At 42.0% G+C, this 19,462-nt stretch overlaps 1 protein-coding gene across 2 annotated transcripts; it reads right to left on the reverse strand.

Annotated features, from left to right (window-relative positions):
* Positions 1-807: 807 nt before the first annotated feature.
* On the reverse strand, positions 808-10,003 carry LOC140128928 (proteinase-activated receptor 4-like). Of its 2 annotated transcripts, none has more exons than XM_072150614.1 (2): positions 9,840-10,003; positions 808-2,494 (listed from the first exon to the last, which is right to left on the reverse strand). In XM_072150614.1, exons 1-2 carry the CDS (start codon positions 9,913-9,915, stop codon positions 1,473-1,475), a joined length of 1,098 nt encoding a protein of 365 aa, XP_072006715.1. In that variant the 5' UTR covers positions 9,916-10,003; the 3' UTR covers positions 808-1,472. The 2 variants fall into 2 exon arrangements, with proteins under 2 accessions (XP_072006715.1, XP_072006714.1); XM_072150613.1 differs by having other exon boundaries at positions 809-2,497.
* Positions 10,004-19,462: the final 9,459 nt, after the last annotated feature.

The following is a 19,462-nucleotide window of genomic DNA, read 5'->3' on the forward strand; positions in this document are numbered from 1 at the left end:
AATATTAACTAGAGTGCCACATGTAACCCTTTATGTAGAAGCTCCTGGGCCTGAAAATCTGTACTAGGCCCCTCACTTAAAGGTGTCATTTATAGTTATTGGTCTCTTTGTATGTTAAAGTGACACATGATGGGCTCTTGATAAGTGCCGCCTCTGCCTTCATGTACCTTTCACATTAGCATCACAAAAGTGGTCAGTAACTGGCAATTTTCTTGGATTTTTCATTTTTTGAGTTTTTCATTAGATTTTTTTTCAGTATTTGTTTTTATTGCTCTTTTTCCATCCATAGTTATCAATTTTTGGATGATTAAGGTCATTTCTAGCTTATAGCAATGAATCAGTAGGAAAACAGACAAATCTCCGTCAGGATTTTTTCATTGACCCATAATACTTGAATTGGGAATCTAGTGCATTAAAAAAATAGGAAAAAAGGGATGTGAAAAAAACGGAGATATGAATACAGGCCGTCCCCTACTAAAGGACACCCGACTTACAGACGACCCCTAGTTAAAGACAGACCCCTCTGCCCACTGTGACCTCTGGTGAAGCTCTCTGGATGCTAGAAGGAAACCTACCACTTGTAGTGGCAGGTATAAGGGGGAACTACCAAGCACCAGCTCAGGGCGAGCTGGTGCCGGAGCTTAGGCGCAGGGAGGTACGCGCTCGGCGCACCATGCGCGCGACCGTGCCCGCGGCTCTCATTCACTTCCTATGTAGCCGCGTGCTCGGTCGCGCGCATGGTGCGCCGAGCGCGTACCTCCCTGCGCCGAAGCAGCTTCGGCCATAAAGTTTAAAAAGTGTTTTAAACCGCGATGCTGCGGTTTAAAACACTAACAAAACTAAGCTCGGTAGTTCCCCCTTATTGTCCCAGACTGCACTGATCAGCTGTTAGGTGTCTGTAATGAAGCTTTATTGATAATCCTTGGTCCCATTACAGCAAAAGAATTTGAAACTCCAATTATCACTGGGGCAAAAAAAAATTTTTTTGTCTACAGCTACAATTATAAAATATACAATTTTCAACTTACATACAAATTCAACTTAAGAACAAACCTATCTTGTACGTAACCCGGGGACTGCCTGTATATCTAAATATTATGCTACATGTATCCCTGTTCTGTCAGTTTAAATATTTAGGGTCATTGACTACCATTACATAAGGTGCTTTGTTCCAGATGAACTTTCCAAGTTTACTGACTAGGGCAATAGAAGGTTCTACTTGGGACACCAACCAAGCCCAGCCCTGATCACTTTCATGCTTGTACCTATTTACATGGGAAAGTGGGGATTTCTTTGAAAGATTTGATGATACTACAGATATACCCTAAGGGTCACTCTGTAGTAAATTATGACAAAGCGCCAAACCTCTACTACAAACACAAATCAGGTGGACCACAGATGGTTGGATGAACCCTACAAAGTCAACTGGATTGACCAATCCTCATTTGCCCTGTATGATCAGCATTACCATGCTAGACCCCGGAAGTTAACATCTCTCTCTCTGACGATGACGTGAGCTTGGTTTTCTTAGTGCTTTGTGACGATGTACTGTTTCCTGCCCTGTGGATACACAGTGTTTCCTTTACCAATGTCCAGAAGTCACTAGAAACATAATAATAGATAAAAGGGTCAATACAGCTGTTTAGTGACGTCAAACACAATGCCAGCATATACCAGATGTATAGTTGGTTGTGTCTCTCCCAGCTTGTCTCCAAGTAATGAAGTACAAGTAAAATATTGCTGGGTGTAAAGCACAGGATGAATGTGAGGAGCACCAATGATAAGAGTCCAATCACACGTCTGTAAGATTCTCTTTTCTTGGCCAATGTCACGAAAATCCGCAAGTAGCAAAATAAAATGATGAGCAGTGGAACGGCAAAAACCATGATAAAAAGTCCCAGAAAATAAAGGGTGTACCAGTCATAGCCCTGGCAGTGTGCCCAGATGTCATGGCAAGTGACTCTGTGTGGGTCGATGAAACATTTTGTCTGGGGAACCATCGTAAATCCAGACACGGCGGCCACACCCATAATCCAGATACCAATAGAGGCTCCTGTGTAGAGTCTCCAATCTCTGAGACTTTTTGAACAAAATGGGTGAACTAATCCAATGTAACGATCAATACTGATGCCCGTGAGAAACAACACTGAGCAGTACATGTTCCCATAAAATACAGCAGTCACTATCCGACAGAGGGGTTCACCGAAAATCCAGTTATTTTCCATGAAATAATAAGTTATCTTGAAAGGTAAAGCCAACATGAACATCAAGTCTGCAATGGCCAGGTTGATTAATAAAATGGTAGAAGGCATCTTCTTAGCTTTGGAAAGTACCCACAAAGCTACACCATTGGTTGGGAGACCCAAGAAGAACACCACAGAATACAAGGCAGGCACAACCCTGGTAGTGATGATCGACTCCAGATGCTTCTGAGCGTCTTTGTTAAGTCTTGAAGAATTACAATCAGTGCGGATTTGTCTACCCCTTGGAGGCACTACTGGAAAAAAAATACATTGACATTAATATTGGTGTTAAAGGGGATGTATAGTATAGAAAACCCATTCTGTTGAGAGCAATGTCTAATGTTCAGTTACTCATTAGGTATAGTGGAGTGTGTACTATCTCTGTGGGGGAGATTTTACACAGAGGACATACTGTAAAAAACACCTTGCCCACTTTTCTTGCTTTTCCACTGAAAAACAAAATGTTGTAAAGTACCTGGTTCTGGGTACCTTTTGTCACCAGTGTCCCTCTCCATGGCGGCCCTCACTTACCTCTCCACGCTCCTGCTTCCTCCATGTCTAGTTGGTGCACGTGTCCCCACTCCCTGGGGCACACACGCGCCGGCTCTCGAATATTTAAAGGGCCAGCGCACCGGTGATTGCCACTCGCCACTTGTGGGTATTCCATAGAAGCTGGCTGCTTCGATCAACCCCCTCCGGATCTTTGTGCTATATGCCTCTGAGAAAGCTTCCTCCCTGCATCCCTTGTGTTCCTGTTTTGCTCTCTTGTTGTGATCCCGGACTTGACCCTGACCTTGCGTCTCCGCCGCCTACCCTGACTTACCTGCCTGTCCCAGACTCTGAGACTGCACGTAAGCAATGCAAAGGAAATGGGGGTGAAGTGAGCCAAAATGGTACTAAAGTCTCACTGCTCAGTTCTGATTGGTCAGCAGTAACTGTGTTACCGCTGCAGAGTTACCACATGGTACCTCACCCAGAAAGATCCAAACTGAAATAAATGGGCGAGATTTATCAAGCTGCTTAAGAGTAAGAATGTGCTTAGTTACCCATGGCAACCAATTTAAGCTCCCCTTTAAAATATCCATGAGCAGTGGTAAAATGAAAGCTTAGCTGAAATTGGTTGCCATAGGCAACTAAACACATTCTTACTCTTAGGCAGCTTGATAAATCTCCCCCAATGAGTCAATGCAATGTAAAAGAAGAAGGTAGACATGTTTTTGTAATCTGTCACCTCATTTTCACAAAAGACAGGTTACAGAAACCCTTTACACCTGCATTTCACATCTGCGATTCTGCTTTCTCTAAGCATTTGCATTATAATATAATTGTGGGTTATAACTTGCACACTGACAGAATCCTCTGTGTAGTCCTAGGGGTTGGGCTCTGCTTTGGATGCATTTCAAAATACAACACATGACTGCAAAATACAACACAGACTGCAATAATAGGATAATACATGCAAAATGACATGGAGCACAACATATGATTACAATATAATTGTGTGTTATAACCTACCTTGCACCCTGACTCCTGAATCCTTTGTGTAGTCCAAGGGGTTGGGCTTTGGTTTGAATGCATTGTACAACACAACATGTAACTTGTTTGTGCTGCAGACTGCTCAGCTCTCAGCCCCAACCTTTGTACTCCTGTACAGCTTCTCCCTCCCCCACTGATCAGCTCACCAGGCTGTGGAGGGAGGAGCTGTACAGGAGCACAAAGGTGGGGGCTGAGAGCTGAGCAGTCTGCAGCACAGACAAGTTACATGTTGTGTTGTACAATGCATTCAAACCAAAGCCCAACCCCTTGGATTACACAAAGGATTCAGGAGTCAGGTTGCAAGGTAGGTTATAACACACAATTATATTGTAATCATATGTTGTGCTCCATGTCATTTTGCATGTATTATCCTATTATTGCAGTCTGTAAGCCTAGAACTTTAATTATTACACACACGTATATGTATATATACATATATATGTCAGGCTCCAGGGGAGCGTCAGAGCCCGCCACAAAGTGGGTTTGACTTGCTGCGGAGTGTTACCGCCATGTCGTTTCACAGGTGCGACTTTGTCAGCGGTGGCAGCCAAAGCGAAGTACAGTGACATAGAATCGTAGTCGGGGACATGCAAGTGGTCGAGACAGGCAGCAGAGGATCAACTTCAAAGGCAGAGCAGAAGGTCTGGGACGGCAGCAAAGGAGTGTATACAGGAACAGAACCGGTCAGGAACAACAGGAAATCAATAAACACGCACTAGGCAAGGACACAAGCTTTTTCAACGGCATAGAGCACGGAGATCCGGCTGGTAATGCTGGGAGAGGCCGGCTTTTAACCATATCCTGGTATGGCCTGCACCAATCAGCGGTGCGTTGACCCTTTAAATCTACTGAAGCCACAGGCCCACGCCCTAGGAGACGGGGAAGCGCGCATGGCTGCCGGATGGGAAGCAGGAAGGAGGACGGGTACGTGGATGCTGAGGCACACGGAGGGGCACCACGGAGCATCCATGACAATATATATATATATAATTTTACCAATATAATTACACATATATATATATATATATATATATATATATATATATATATATTTGTAAGTATTACATTGTTATCAGATGTTGTGCTCCTTGTCTTTTTGCATGTATTCTCCTATTATTATTATTGCAGTCTGTAAGTTTAGAATTTGAATGGAAAATTGAAATAACAGAAAATTATAAAAATTCCACTTTTTTTGTTTGCCAGTAATGCTCTTGCCTAATGTAATAGTGTACATCCTTTGTAGATAAAACATTGCAAAATCCACTGTTGGTTTGGTTATATCATTAGGCCTTCTATACGTGTGACTACATGTGGTTACTCATAGGAAGGAATTCAAAGAGAAGTTAGATCCATCTGCATCCCATATGGGGAAGAAATCTCATCTTCTGGTAAGACGCGGGTTTATCAACACACTGGGAAATGAAAACATGGAATTCATGTAATTATGTGTCATAGACATAAACTCTATAATCCCAACCAGATGTCTGGAGAGTGGTAATGGACATGCCCGTACAGCCTAGTATCAAATATAGGAATTTAGTGGATGTGTCCTCCTTACCTCTCGGTTGGCCATGTCCAGATATATGTGTGTATAATGATGAACAGCTTTATTTTTGTATATATCCTATATGTCTCTATCTAGAGAACCCCTATACTTATATTACATTTGGTTCCATGAGAAACTGAAATCCTCAACCAAATTTGGGCTAAAGTGTAAAAGCATAGCTCTGTATATCACATACACATGTCCCTAGCTAGCAGATATGGTAAGCTAGATATGGTATGTAGTATAGGACAGTGTAAACAGAGACATAAGCACTTACTAAACACAGCTGGGAAAGGTATGCGGGCCAGAACCACTAATGCACATACCTCTATACAATGTTCTTCATAATCTCTAATAAATACATGAGGATGGGAGTCTGAGTTATATATGGGCAGCCATTCATTTATAGGTTTAGCTCATATTACTATGTTATCAGTAAGAGTTGCTCCTGGGGGTAGTTGGTAAGAAGGAAAGGGGTTCTGTGGGTTCAGGTAGTGAAGTTGTGATCTTAAAGGAACTCTACCTTCCAAATCAAGCATGATGAACCAGGGACACTTACTCATAGATCCAGGCACTATGACTGTAGTAATTGTCTTATATTTGTTATCCATAACATCCTTTTTTTCTAAAATCAACTTTTACAATTATGCTAATGTACCAGAAGGGCTCCTGGGGGTGGTACCTGAGCAACTGCGTGCTGTAGCTTCATAGGCTATTACACTGTCTCACTCTCCCCTTCTGCTCCCTTAGCATTTCCTACTTTGCCTGATGTAATCTCACTGAAACAGAGGAAATTTCGCTCCTGCGAAGTGCTCCTGCACAGTGTCACAGCCTGTGAAGCTGCAGCAACAGAGGTGTTCTGTTAATGCTCTTCTGACTCATTAGCATAATTATAAAAGGAGGCATTTGATAACAAATATAAGAAGCTTACTATAGTCACAGTGCCCGGATCTATGAGTAAGTGTCTCTGGTTTATCATACTTGATATTGATGGTAGATTTTGTTCTATGATCTACCTTTGTATTTTCCTTTCACATAACAATCTATTTAGTATCTATAGTATAAATCCTATAAATAATCTAGGAAAGTATATAGATTTCTGTGTGTATCTACATATAAAACATAAACAGGCAGACATTCAAGCTCCCAAATGTGAAGGTGAATCCTTTTCTATTCACAATTATAATAAACATATATTGTTATGCAGGGTCTGGGAATGGACTGGAGACCCAGACAGAGGGAGTGGACTTCCCCCTACCCAGTTTCCCTACCTACTTGTCCGGCCTACCCAAGGTGGTGTGTAGACATTGAGTTAACCTTCCCTTCCTTCACCAAACTCCAAGCAAAGAGACAGAGACAAACAAACAGAGAAGCATGGTTACCAAAATCAGGGCAAAGCTAAGAGGACAAATGCAGTACAAAATCATAAGGCAAAATGGATACTGAGAATACAAGCAAAGGATCAGAGATATCAGAATGCTAAAGGCAGTGAACAGGAGCTAGCTAACTATTAAACTACAGCAGGCAAAGAGTACTGATCAGGTTAACTCTTGGAGATCCGGAGAAGGTTTTGCAGGAGACAGACGGGAGTGGTGCAATTCCATCAAGGCTGTCAGGGAAAGGAATACACAACAGAAACAGGCAAGAACAAAACAAACTGACATTATCAAGACATCTTCAGCCGAATGACGTAGGCACAGATGTAACATATGCCTTCGTTTTTTGGAACCTTGAAGTACTACCCATTCTTCATAAATAGATGGGATCAATATAGACAGAGATAGATTATAAACTGATACTGAAGACTGCGAGATAAACTGAAGGCAAGACCAATATAGATCATTACAGATGGTCCCGGAGACTTCCCCTCTTTGGGGGATTATCCTCTGAATTATATTTCCTTTCCTGCCTGTCTATCTTAATAGAAGAATATAAAGACGTTTGGTGGGTGCCTGAAGATGCAGCCAGGTCCAAGATTACAGATCCTCCAAATGATAAGAAGTAGCAGCACTCCAGAGAATAACAAATGTAGGTTTATTATTTCATATCAGTGTAACATTTCTTTTCCCCCACATTACATTAGCTATGACATTCTAATGATATTTATCATCTATCAATTACCATATATACTCGAGTATAAGCCTAGTTTTTCAGCACAAACTTGCTGAAAACCCAAACGCGGCTTATACTCGGGTAAAAAAAATTATAGGTTTTACCAGGTTTTTGTTGTAAAATTAGGGGCCCCGGCTTATGCTTGGGTCGGCTTATACTCGAGTATATACGGTATCTATAATTTATCATCTATCTCATACACAGTTCTCTTCCATATTTAGCGATGGGTACAGAGTGCTGGACTATCATTTTAATTATGCAAATCAAGTTTACTGTGGACTTGTATCTATGCAAATCAGTGTTAGATAAACAGATGCGGTAACATGTGGGCGATGATAAACATACAGGAAAACCACCAGAAAAAGGAACAAAAACACTGTATACAGTAGGCATATACAATGTATGTAAATACATTACGAGTAATTTACTGCAATCTTAAGAGACAGATTTGTTCTATCATCTATTGATCAATCTGTCTTCAGTTTATCTAAGTACATCTTATTGGGGGTCGTTTATCTTTTTCTTCCGTTGGTGTTTTTGTGCTTTTTTGCTGCGTAATGGCTGTTTTGCGCCTATTTTGCGCTTTTTTTGTAATGTTATACCTCAATTTGCCCTATTTGTCATTACATTGTGCCTCTTTCCACATGTTTGCCCCGGATTTATTACACTATAGTGCCTATATGGGCGCAAATAATTGTACAATAACACGCCAGTCCTGGCCATGCTTAGGAAAGGCAATGATATGATTTGTGTCTTTTAAAAACTGCGCCTAATAAGGCATAAAAAATCTGCATTTGACAAAGAGCCAAAACGACAAAGACAAATGAGGTGCAAAAAATAGACTCCCAACAGGCGCAAAAAGAGCGCAGAGAAGAAGGAAATAAGATAAATGACCCCCGTAGTCTTTCTTTATGCCTACATTTCTATTTCCATTATATTTTACAGTCGGTCTATCCATCTATCTATCTATCTTATGTATTCAAAAATGTATAGTCATTTCTAGAAAAATATTTAGTAGGGCACGGAGTATGTCACCTTTTTATGTAGTGAATATTACGGAGACCCATGAGCTAATGGATGACAGTCAGATTTTTTTCTTCCTTGCATAGCCATCTGTAGACGAGTTTCTAACCCGAAGTTATCTATCTGTCTCCTATCACAATGTAGAAGCAACACGCCAAAAGGCAAAAGTGCGTCAATGTGTGAGCTCAAATATTATGAGTGCGCTCAAAAATGGAATTTTTGTTCCAAGAAAAAAAGAAAATACATTCTTGCCTAAAGTGAATTACAAAATTGCTTAAAGTTAACATTAAAATTACAGATCCCTATAAATACTTTAACATAGTCCATGGTTCAAAGAGCTGCAAGGAGGTCTATCTATCTATCTATCTATCTATCTATCTATCTATCTATCTATCTATCTATCTCCTATCTATCTATCTATCTATCTATCTATCTATCTATCTATATATCATCTATCTATCTATCTATCTATCTATCTTTCCATCTATCTATCAATCTATCCATCTATCTATCTATCTATCTATCTATCTATCTATCTATCTATCTATATATCATCTATCTATCTATCTATCTATCCATCTATCTATCTATCTATCTATCTATCTATCTATCTATCTATATATCATCTATCTATCTATCTATCTATCCATCTATCTATCTATCTATCTATCTATCTATCTATCTATCTATCCCCTATCTATCTATCTATCTATCTATCTATCTATCTCCTATCTATCTATCTATCTATCTATCTATCTATCTATCCATCCATCTATCTATCTATCTATCTATCTATCTATCTCATATCTATCTATCTATCTATCTCATATCTATGTATGTATGTATCTATCTCATATCTATCTATCTATATATCTATCTATCTATCTATCTATCACATATCCATGTATCTATCTATCTATCTATCTATCTATCTATCTATCTATCTATCTACCTATCTATCTATCTATCTATCTATCTATCTATCTATCTATCTATCTATCTATCTATCCCCTATCTATCTATCTATCTATCTATCTATCTATCTCATATCTATGTATGTATCTATCTCATATCTATCTATCTATCTATCTATCTATCTATCTATCTATCTATCTATCTATCACATATCCATGTATCTATCTATCTATCTATCTATCTATCTATCTATCTATCTATCTATCTCCTATCTATCTATCTATCTATCTATCTCCTATCTATCTATCTATCTATCTATCTATCTATCTTTCTATCTATCTATCTATCTATCTATCTCCTATCTATCTATCTATCTATCTAACTATCTATCTCCTATCTATCTATCTATATAACTATCTATCTATCTATCCACCCACACACATGCTTAAAACCATTGTATTTACCTCCAGGGCAGGAAGCCTTTAGAACACTCATAAGATAAAGTAGAACCACAATGGTGCAGATAACCCGGGCGGACATTGTGAGGTCCTGGTCTCCAGCACTGGATGACTTGCCAGTGAACAATTCTCAGAGAACACTAAGCAGAGTCTGAAGTTATCTGCAGATTGTGTAAATACCGCCCCGCACATCCTTTTCTGGCCAAGACGTTTTTGTGATGAAATACACAGCTGTACGATATATGGGCATTCTGGCTTAGTTCTGGTTTTGTTGTCACGTGTATGTCTAAGTAAGTGAAACTATGTAATCAACCCCAAAATAAGACGACTGGAGCTTATTTCCTTGAAACGTTACCTTAAAAAAATTTCTGAAAAGATTGACAACTGGGCATTATTATTTGGAGAACTGACAGTATCCAATGAGTGTGATATGTTAATTTATTAAATTAATTTATGTGATGAATAACGGCACAAATTCTAAATAATCAAATTATTAGTGATTATGTGGCTTATTTACTAAGGGTCTTGCACGGCTGTGACAGGTACTTAATGGGGGATTGTGTTGCATGCGATCGGATTTTGCCGGCTTTCATGTGACAGAAATCTGAGGACTGGCCGTTAGACCATCCGACTGATTTGGACTGAGCGTGGGATTTAACTTTCAAATTGTGTTGCAAGATCAAGCACTTACATGCATCAGGAAGAAGAAGGTGAACTCCGGCGGACCTGAGCGGGGAAGCGACACAAGCAGGATATCGGGGGCGCACCATCTTATAGACGGACACTGCACTTTCTGTTAACTCCTCTGGACGGGTAAGTAAATGTGGCCCAATGTATTGTATTGTATCATTTTGAGCTAATTTATTTTGCGTTAATGAATGAATGTTTGCATTAAGCGCAAACTTCATGTGTTTTAAAATTCAAAATCCAAAAGAAAGCCACCTCCGCACTTACTCCCTCCACAAGTCTGTATGCACGTGCACTCCCGAGACCCAGGAGAGACTTTTACAGGCAGTCCCCGGGTTACATACAAGATAGGGACTGTAGGTTTGTTCTTAAGTTGAATTTGTATGTAAGTCGGAACTGTATACTTTATCATTGTAACCCCCAGACAAATTTTTTTTGGTCTCTGTGACAATTGGATTTTAAAAATGTTGGATTGTCAATAGAACCAGGATTAACAATAAATCTTCATTACAGACACCTCTGATAACTGTTATAGCTGATTATTGTAGACTAAAGTACAGTAAATTGCCAACATCCAGAGGCCCATTTGTAACTAGGGGTCGTATGTAAGTCAGGTGTTCTTAAGTAGGGGACCACCTGTATAGCGAAAAAAAACTGATGTCCAGCAACAACCAGTGTGGTATAAAATATGTATTTCTTCTCTTTATTAATAAAAGCTTCTTAAGGTACAGGCATCAAGGAATAAATATTCATGGCACAATCCATACGGGCTGAAACGCTTCCATCTATGGATTGTGCCATGAATAATTATTCTGTAATGCCTGTACCTTAAGAAGCTTTTATTAATAAAGAGAAGAAATAAATACTCCTGTATATCCCAGGATAAGAGAAATAGTACTGGATAGTACCAACACATATAGTAGTATTGTGCACTGCTCCTCAAATATGGGGTCTCTGCTGCATTACTAAATGAAGGATGGGGGGATGGGAATGCCTAATCAATGTGATTGCTAAACACAACTATAATATAATATACTATATAAGGTTCTCATCTTTCACATCCCAAGCTTATGGCTTTGAGAGCTATAGAATCAGAGCTAGAGACAGCTAAAGACATAGTTGGAATTGCAAGCTGCAGATAAAGATCTACTTCTGCCTTCTACACATATGCCCAGTACACAGAACCGTAAGCTTCATGGGATCTGAACAACAAGATTCTTATCTTTAGTACGATGTAAAAATTGCTTCTAGGTACTATAGAACAGAAGATAGGGGCTTTTGAAGTGGTACTACTATACTCCCCTGAAGTTGGGCCATTAATAAATTAAAGGACATCTACCACCAGGATGAAGGATTGTAAACCAATCACACTGGCAAACTGGTGTGTGCTCCATCTGGCAGGATCCACTCTTCTTTTAGCTTCTTATGCCCTGGTTTTGACAAAACACTGCTTCTATAATTTTGCTCGAGGGGCTCCATATGTGTTAATGGAGCAAGGAGACCCTCAGGCTCATTTACATAATTTTTAAAGCCTTTGTTTAAAATCAAAAGTATAGTAAGTAGAGATGAGCGAACATGCTCGTCCGAGCTTGATGCTCGTTCGAGCATTAAGGTACTCGAGACGGCTCGTTGCTCGGACGAGTATTTCCCCTGCTCGAGATCGAGCATTTAATTAAAAAAACACAGTGAAGAACAATGAAGAATAGAATAAAAACAGTGAACACAGTGAACACAGGATCATTTAAGTGAAAAACACAGTGAAGAACACAGTGAAGAATAGATTACAGATGTTCGGCACATCTGCTTACTTGTCGGAAGATACGCGCGGAACGGTGCGAACAAAATAGTATGTGAAGAACAATATATATGTGTGAAGAAGACATTGCAGAACACGGTGAGCAGGACGGAGACACAAGGGAGCAGCACAGAGACACCGGGGAGCAGCACAGAGACATCGGGCAGCGGCACGGAGACATCGGGGAGCGGCACGGAGACATCGGGGCACGGAGACATCGGGGCACGGAGACATCGGGGCACGGAGACATCGGGGCACGGAGACATATGGGCACGGAGACATATGGGCACGGAGACATCGGGGCACGGAGACATCGGGGCACGGAGACATCGGGGCACGGAGACATCGGGGCACGGAGACATCGGGGCACGGAGACATATGGGCACGGAGACATCGGGGCACGGAGACATATGGGCACGGAGACATATGGGCACGGAGACATATGGGCACGGAGACATCGGGGCACGGAGACATATGGGCACGGAGACATCGGGGCACGGAGACATCGGGGCACGGAGACATAGGGGCACGGAGACATATGGGCACGGAGACATATGGGCACGGAGACATATGGGCACGGAGACATCGGGGCACGGAGACATATGGGCACGGAGACATATGGGCACGGAGACATATGGGCACGGAGACATATGGGCACGAAGACATATGGGCACGGAGACATATGGGCACGGAGACATCGGGGCACGGAGACATCGGGGCACGGAGACATATGGGCACGGAGACATCGGGGCACGGAGACATCGGGGCACGGAGACATCGGGGCACGGAGACATCGGGGCACGGAGACATATGGGCACGGAGACATATGGGCACGGAGACATATGGGCACGGAGACATCGGGGCACGGAGACATATGGGCACGGAGACATCGGGGCACGGAGACATATGGGCACGGAGACATATGGGCACGGAGACATATGGGCACGGAGACATATGGGCACGGAGACATAGGGGCACGGAGACATCGGGGCACGGAGACATCGGGGAGACTTCAGTGGAAGAAGAGCAGCGGATCCCGGGACAGCGTATCTCCCGACAAGTAAGCAGATGTGCAGAACATCTGCAATCTATTCTTCACTGTGTTTTTCACTTAAATGATCCTGTGTTCACTGTTTTTATTCTATTCTTCACTGTTCTTCACATCTGTTAACTTGTCGGGAGATAATATACGCGCGGAACAGTGAAGAATAGATTGCAGATGTTTGCATACATCTGCTAACTTATCAGAAGACATTCTTTTTCAATTAATTAACACATTTTATTCCCGAACCATGGTCCCTTTGAAAAATGCTCGAGTCTCCCATTGACTTCAATGGGGCTCGTTATTCGAGACGAGCACTCGAGCATCTGGAAAAGTTCGTCTCGAATAACGAGCACTCGAGCATTTTAGTGCTCGCTCATCTCTAATAGTAAGCCTAAACCAGAGCAGGACTTGCCAAACGGACACACACCAGTATGTCAGTGTGCTTGGTGTACAATCCTTGATCCTGGAGGTAGATGTCCTTGAAGCAACTCAGGTGTCTTACTACAGGGCCACCCACTATCAGGGATTTATCTACACATTTTACCTTCTAGATCTGCTGCATTGCTATTCCAATTTTCCGTGGTATGCTATGTTATTCCATTGCTGTGCCCCATTTGTGATCCATCACTAACAATAAAAGGAGGAAGTCAGTACTGTTCCTGATTGGTACATATGTATTATCTTGTACACTCCGTAAAGGGTTAAAATAACTGCTGTTTACAAAATGTTTGCAAAACTTGTTACATATGCTGAATGCAAATCACAGGACGTATCCACAGACAGAGGGTATATATGTTAGGTTCTGTCTGTGATACTAGGTAGTGTCTTTCCATTTTAAAATTCATGTTGGTTTACAGCAAGTATTTCACTGAACACCTGTCTGGAGACAGTTCAGCTATTCCAAGAGAGTGTGCAATATAGCCCCTCTCCCAAATGTCAGGAAACAGGTTGGAGGTCTTGCTCAAAGCCCAGGGGATCATCCCTGGTACCCAGCAGCTTGCACTAAATTCAGCTGCCCATGCAGCAGAGCTCATTCAGCTCCTCTACAAAAAGGATACAGATCCCAGCCACACAGAGCTGGGATATAGATATTACTACCAGAGCCAGCCATTGACAGTAATTCCTCTAAAGGATCTGTTACCAGCCTGTTACCCTGAACATTGATTCTGCTGCAGTTCTCTTCAATAATCTGTGAATAGTATTGTTACAAACTCTTTTACTTTGCTTCACCCTGTTTGCTCATGACAGGGGCGGATGAGGCCTACCTTAGGACATAGTTCTACCATGACAAGACATTTCCCACTTATGCAGTGGGATATGTTCCCCAATGTCTCCCCCTCTACCTCAAAAAAGAGAGGGAGGAGTGAACATCAATCACTAATTGCTGCCGATGTTCAGGGTGTCTCCTGGGTGATGTCACTTTCCTTATATGGACAGTAACATCACAGAGGAACCTCCCTGAGTGTATGTTAAGCGGAGGTCGGCGGGGATGCAGTACTGCGGCATCTGCCCTCTATAGGCTTCACTGGCCTCTACTGAGCAATGTATATGGAGGAGCAGCATGGAAAGACATAGCTTGCTGCATATTTCCATCTTGCGTTTTGCACAGTATACAATGTATACTGTTTAGTCAGAGGCAAAAAGGATAAGTCTATGAGTAAAATCAGTGTATACACCTGCAATTTTCACAGTGTATACACTAAGTGTATAAAAAAATGTAGCCTTACTAACAAATCTGCATTTTCATTTTGAGGTGATAATGGCAAAAAACTGTAGTCTTGTATGCTCTACGAAGAAGAGATGGGAATAATGTCTAGAGCACCAGGAGGCTGTCCCAATCACAATGGTACAAAGGAACAGGCCTCTAGCCTTAGGCACTAACTGGTGCCCCCAAATATCCCCCTCCTCACCTCCTTATTCTTTGTTCTCTGTTGTGTCTTTTTTTATACTTGTTATTTGTGTTCTGAGTGTCACTTTTTAGAAAAATGTAACTGTATAACCAATGAAACGGATTGGAGAGATAATAATATATTTGGGATAGGCACTAATTTGTGACTAGATTGTTCCCTGATGTTTATCATTTGTATCTGCAGAAACCTAATAAAAATTGTCAAAGTATCAATGTATACCTTCACAATCACTTATAAATAAATTGCAGTGGCATTAGGTGGTGACAATTGTACCATTTAGCTGCATAAAGGGAAGTAGGAAATATAAGCCACGAAAATTTATATATAAAGAAATGCGTCATCTGGGGATTGCCCATGCCATGGTTTCCATGACGGAAGGGTGTAATAGGGAAGTAGTATATTTATAATACTATACTACAGTACAGAAGGGGGATGGTTATTATATATATATATATATATATATATATATATATATATATATATACAGGCAGTCCTCGGGTTAAGTGAAAGTTGGATTGCCATAAGAACCAGGACTAACAATAAAGATTAAAGGGGTATTCCGGGAATATGAACGTCTGACACAAAAACCCTTGATGATATAAATAAATGAATACAACAATACTCAATTTCATTAGTCACAAAACGGAGCTAAAATAATATGGTTTTATGATTTACAAAATTTATGGCCTCTCTAAAGTAGGTGGAGTTATCATTAAGATGGCCGCCACTGGAAACTACAAGTTCCATGATCCTTTAGTTCTCAGTAACTCCTCCTCCCTCTTATGCTCTGCCCCCAGTGATGATGTAACAGGTTTTCTTGCTCTGTTACCATAGTAATGATGTGTAACTGCCATCACCACAACACTGACCATACTGGATGCACTGCAACCAACCGACTACAGCCAAACGTAGTGGTGATCACATGACCCTGCCCAGGCAGGTACAGGACATGTGATGTGGACATGTGACCAGCGGCCATCTTCTTTTCTGCGATGGACAGCGCGGAGGAAATTAACGGACTGATTAAAGGGCCAGTAGCAGTTTAATTCTCCATCATAGTGTTTGTCACCAGCCTTTCCTGCTAAGGGGAGCAAATTTTTAAATAACAACTAATTACACATTAGCTTATATTTTGAGTGCCCACTTGTATATGAATGATGCTGATTCCTGGAATACCCCTTTAATTGCAGACACCTTTGATAACTGTTATAGGACTAAAGTACAATTAATTACCAATATCCATAGGTCTGTTACTAGGGGTCATCTGTAGCTCGGGTGATCCGAAGTAGGAGACTGCCTATACATAATTTATTACATACTTTGAGGAACATCCATTAGTACAGAGCAGATAAACAGAATTATGTACCATGCACCGGATTTAATGGACCAAACACAGTATCCAGGACTCCATGCGTGCATAGTGAGCGGATGTAAAGTGTGCTTGGGTATAGTGCACGGACGTGTCTCTGCCTGCACTACTGCTCTGCCGAGAGAGAAGAGTGAAGCTACGGGGATCAACGTAGGGGAGTGTGGGGGAGTATGTTTTTTATAATTTTTTTTTATTATGATGAAGGGACCATTGGTGAGGAGAGGCTGCTGCATGTTTTACTATTGAGGGGAGGCTGCTGCGTGTTTTACTATTGAGGGGAGGCTGCTGCACGTTTCACTATTGAGGGGAGGCTGCTGCAAGTTTCACTACTGAGGGACAACTGCTGCATGTTTCACTATTTAGGGGAGGCTGCTGAATGATTCACCTTTGAGGGGAGGCTGCTGCTAGATAGTATGTGTATACATATAGTATAGAGTATGATGCTGTGTGTAACTGTCTGTGTAGCATATATGTGTATTCTCAAGTGTAATATGCATGACGGGTCCCAATCCAAAGTTTGCGCCCGGGCGAATTATGATGTTTAAAGTCCCAAATTCTGCACTATGTTTGTATATCTCCCAACTGTCACAGATCTGGTGGGACAGTTGCAGATTTCATGTGCTGTCCCGCGTAGCATGAGGTATGTCCTGGGTCCTCCTGGCACAGTTGAATATGATGATGATGGCTCTCTGCATTATCACTGTGCCTCTGCTGGCTTCAGAGCTGTACACAGCAGCAGAGGAGAGTATTATTTTTTTATTGAGTAAGGAAAGTGGGGGTGAGGGGGAATAATTTGAGGAGAAACTGCTGGGGGTCACGATATTAGGAGGAACTGCAAGGGGGGTTAATATGAGGGCAGGGGCAGACTGGCCATAGTTTATGGGGAGTATTCCTGGTGGACCACGGCTCTCAAAACCTTTCCTTCCCTGCTCCATCACTACTTTGTGTGTTTTGCTGCGGTTGGCTGACAGTTGGTGGTGTCGGAGCAGAAGACTCCCTGATAACTTCACTTCTCTTCATAGGCCGCCTGCACTGCCATCCCCCAACTATTCATCCATATGAAAATCCAACCTTATTAAATAAATGCACAGTGGAGGGATGGCGGTGCCCTGTAGCCTTTTTCTACCCTGCAGACCCCAGTCTTGGCACTGGCCTCCTCTCTGGTCCTGCAGAGCCGCTCCAGCTAGATGTAGGAGACCACACCCCATGGCATAACAAGGGACGGGCAGCAGGGAGTAAGAAGATGAGGTTCTGAGTAGTGGGAGAGATCCCTGTTTGTATTGAGCAGGACAGGATATGCTTGTGTGTTATGACTGGAGGATGTGTATTTTGTGTTGTCAGTGCAGGAGTGTGTGTGGTCAGTAGGGGAGGGAAATGTGTTCACAGTGGGTGGGTGGGGATTGTGTCCTGTCAGTGATAGAGGGGTTATAGAGGGGCTATCTCTATGCATGTACACTGATATGCATTGTGTGATATGTGTAGGTCTACATGGATACAATTGTGCCAAATTTTGTCCTTGCTGATAATCAGCCAGTTGCTCCTTTTTAACGTGGACCTTTTCTGTTTTAAGGGTGAATAGTTCCATGTAATTAGGCCTTGTTATTTGATAATATCTCCACTTTTTTGGCAGATTTGTAAATTTAAAAATGCAATTCAAGCTTATCTGGGGGGTCTTAGTGAAGATGCATTTAGATCTAAATGCTTGCGGTAGGGAAGGAGCACCACTGGTTTTGCATTGTTTACAGAAAAACACACATGTTGCTTGACTGGCAATTTATTGACTGGATTATGACCCCTAGGGTAGGAAATCCAGCCACTACTCTAATAAAATGTCCATAGCAGAACCTCCCTTTAACTTAATGTCCACAGCAGAGCTATTACAGAAATGTAAATAGCAGAGCCCCCTTTATAGACATGTCTATAGGAGAGTGTCACAAGTGCCCCCGCGATCCGTGCCCCTCTCCGTGGCGCTACCCCGTGGAACAACCTGGTGGCACCCCGCCACAGAAAGACCAATCCAATTTGCGGCAGGCTCTGGTGTAGACCAGGTGCCACTTAGATGCCGGTCCCAGTTGTCAGCTAGTACCATCTCCTGCGGTGGTCCAGAGGGTTCACAGACCCAGAACCCTGACAGAGAGCCCCCCTTTCTAGAAATGTCCCCAGCAAGAACTCCCTCCCCATTTCAGAAATGTCCCCAGCAGAACCGCCTCCCCTTTACAAAGATTCCCTACCCTATTAATCAAATCTCCCCGTCAGAGATAACCCCCTCTCCCTCATTAAAGGAAACCTACCATTTGCTTTTGTGCATTATGAACCAAACATACCTTAAGAATGCTGTAGCTACACTGATGCAGAAACATATCTTGTTTAATCCCTGAGCTGAGTGGTTTTGCTGAAAAAACAATTATAAATTATGATAATGAGGCTCTGTTGCTCTTTTGGCTACCCCTGTGCACTCTTCTTACTCTAATTATGCACCGCTCCAGCCTTGTTCTGCCCAGCATAAGCCGAGAATATGTCATCACTATGTTGTCCCTGACAGGCAGAAGTAATCAATCGCTGCACCATCCCTCAACTGCTGTGTATTAGTCATCCAGCTCAGGTTGATTAGTCCTGTCTGGATAGTTCAGGAAGCTCTGCGTGTTATGTGTTTATGTAGACACCCAGATTTCCCAAGGTTCTGAATATTATGAAATGGATGCGGCTTCAAAGCAAGGTGAAGTACTTATCATGGGGGACTTCAATTACCCAGATATTGACTGGGGGGCAGAAACCTGCAGGTCCTTCAAAGGCAGCAGGTTCTTGTCAACAACAAAAGACAAT

The sequence above is a fragment of the Engystomops pustulosus genome, chromosome 4 (assembly GCF_040894005.1).
Source record: "Engystomops pustulosus chromosome 4, aEngPut4.maternal, whole genome shotgun sequence".
Lineage (NCBI taxonomy): Eukaryota > Metazoa > Chordata > Amphibia > Anura > Leptodactylidae > Engystomops > Engystomops pustulosus.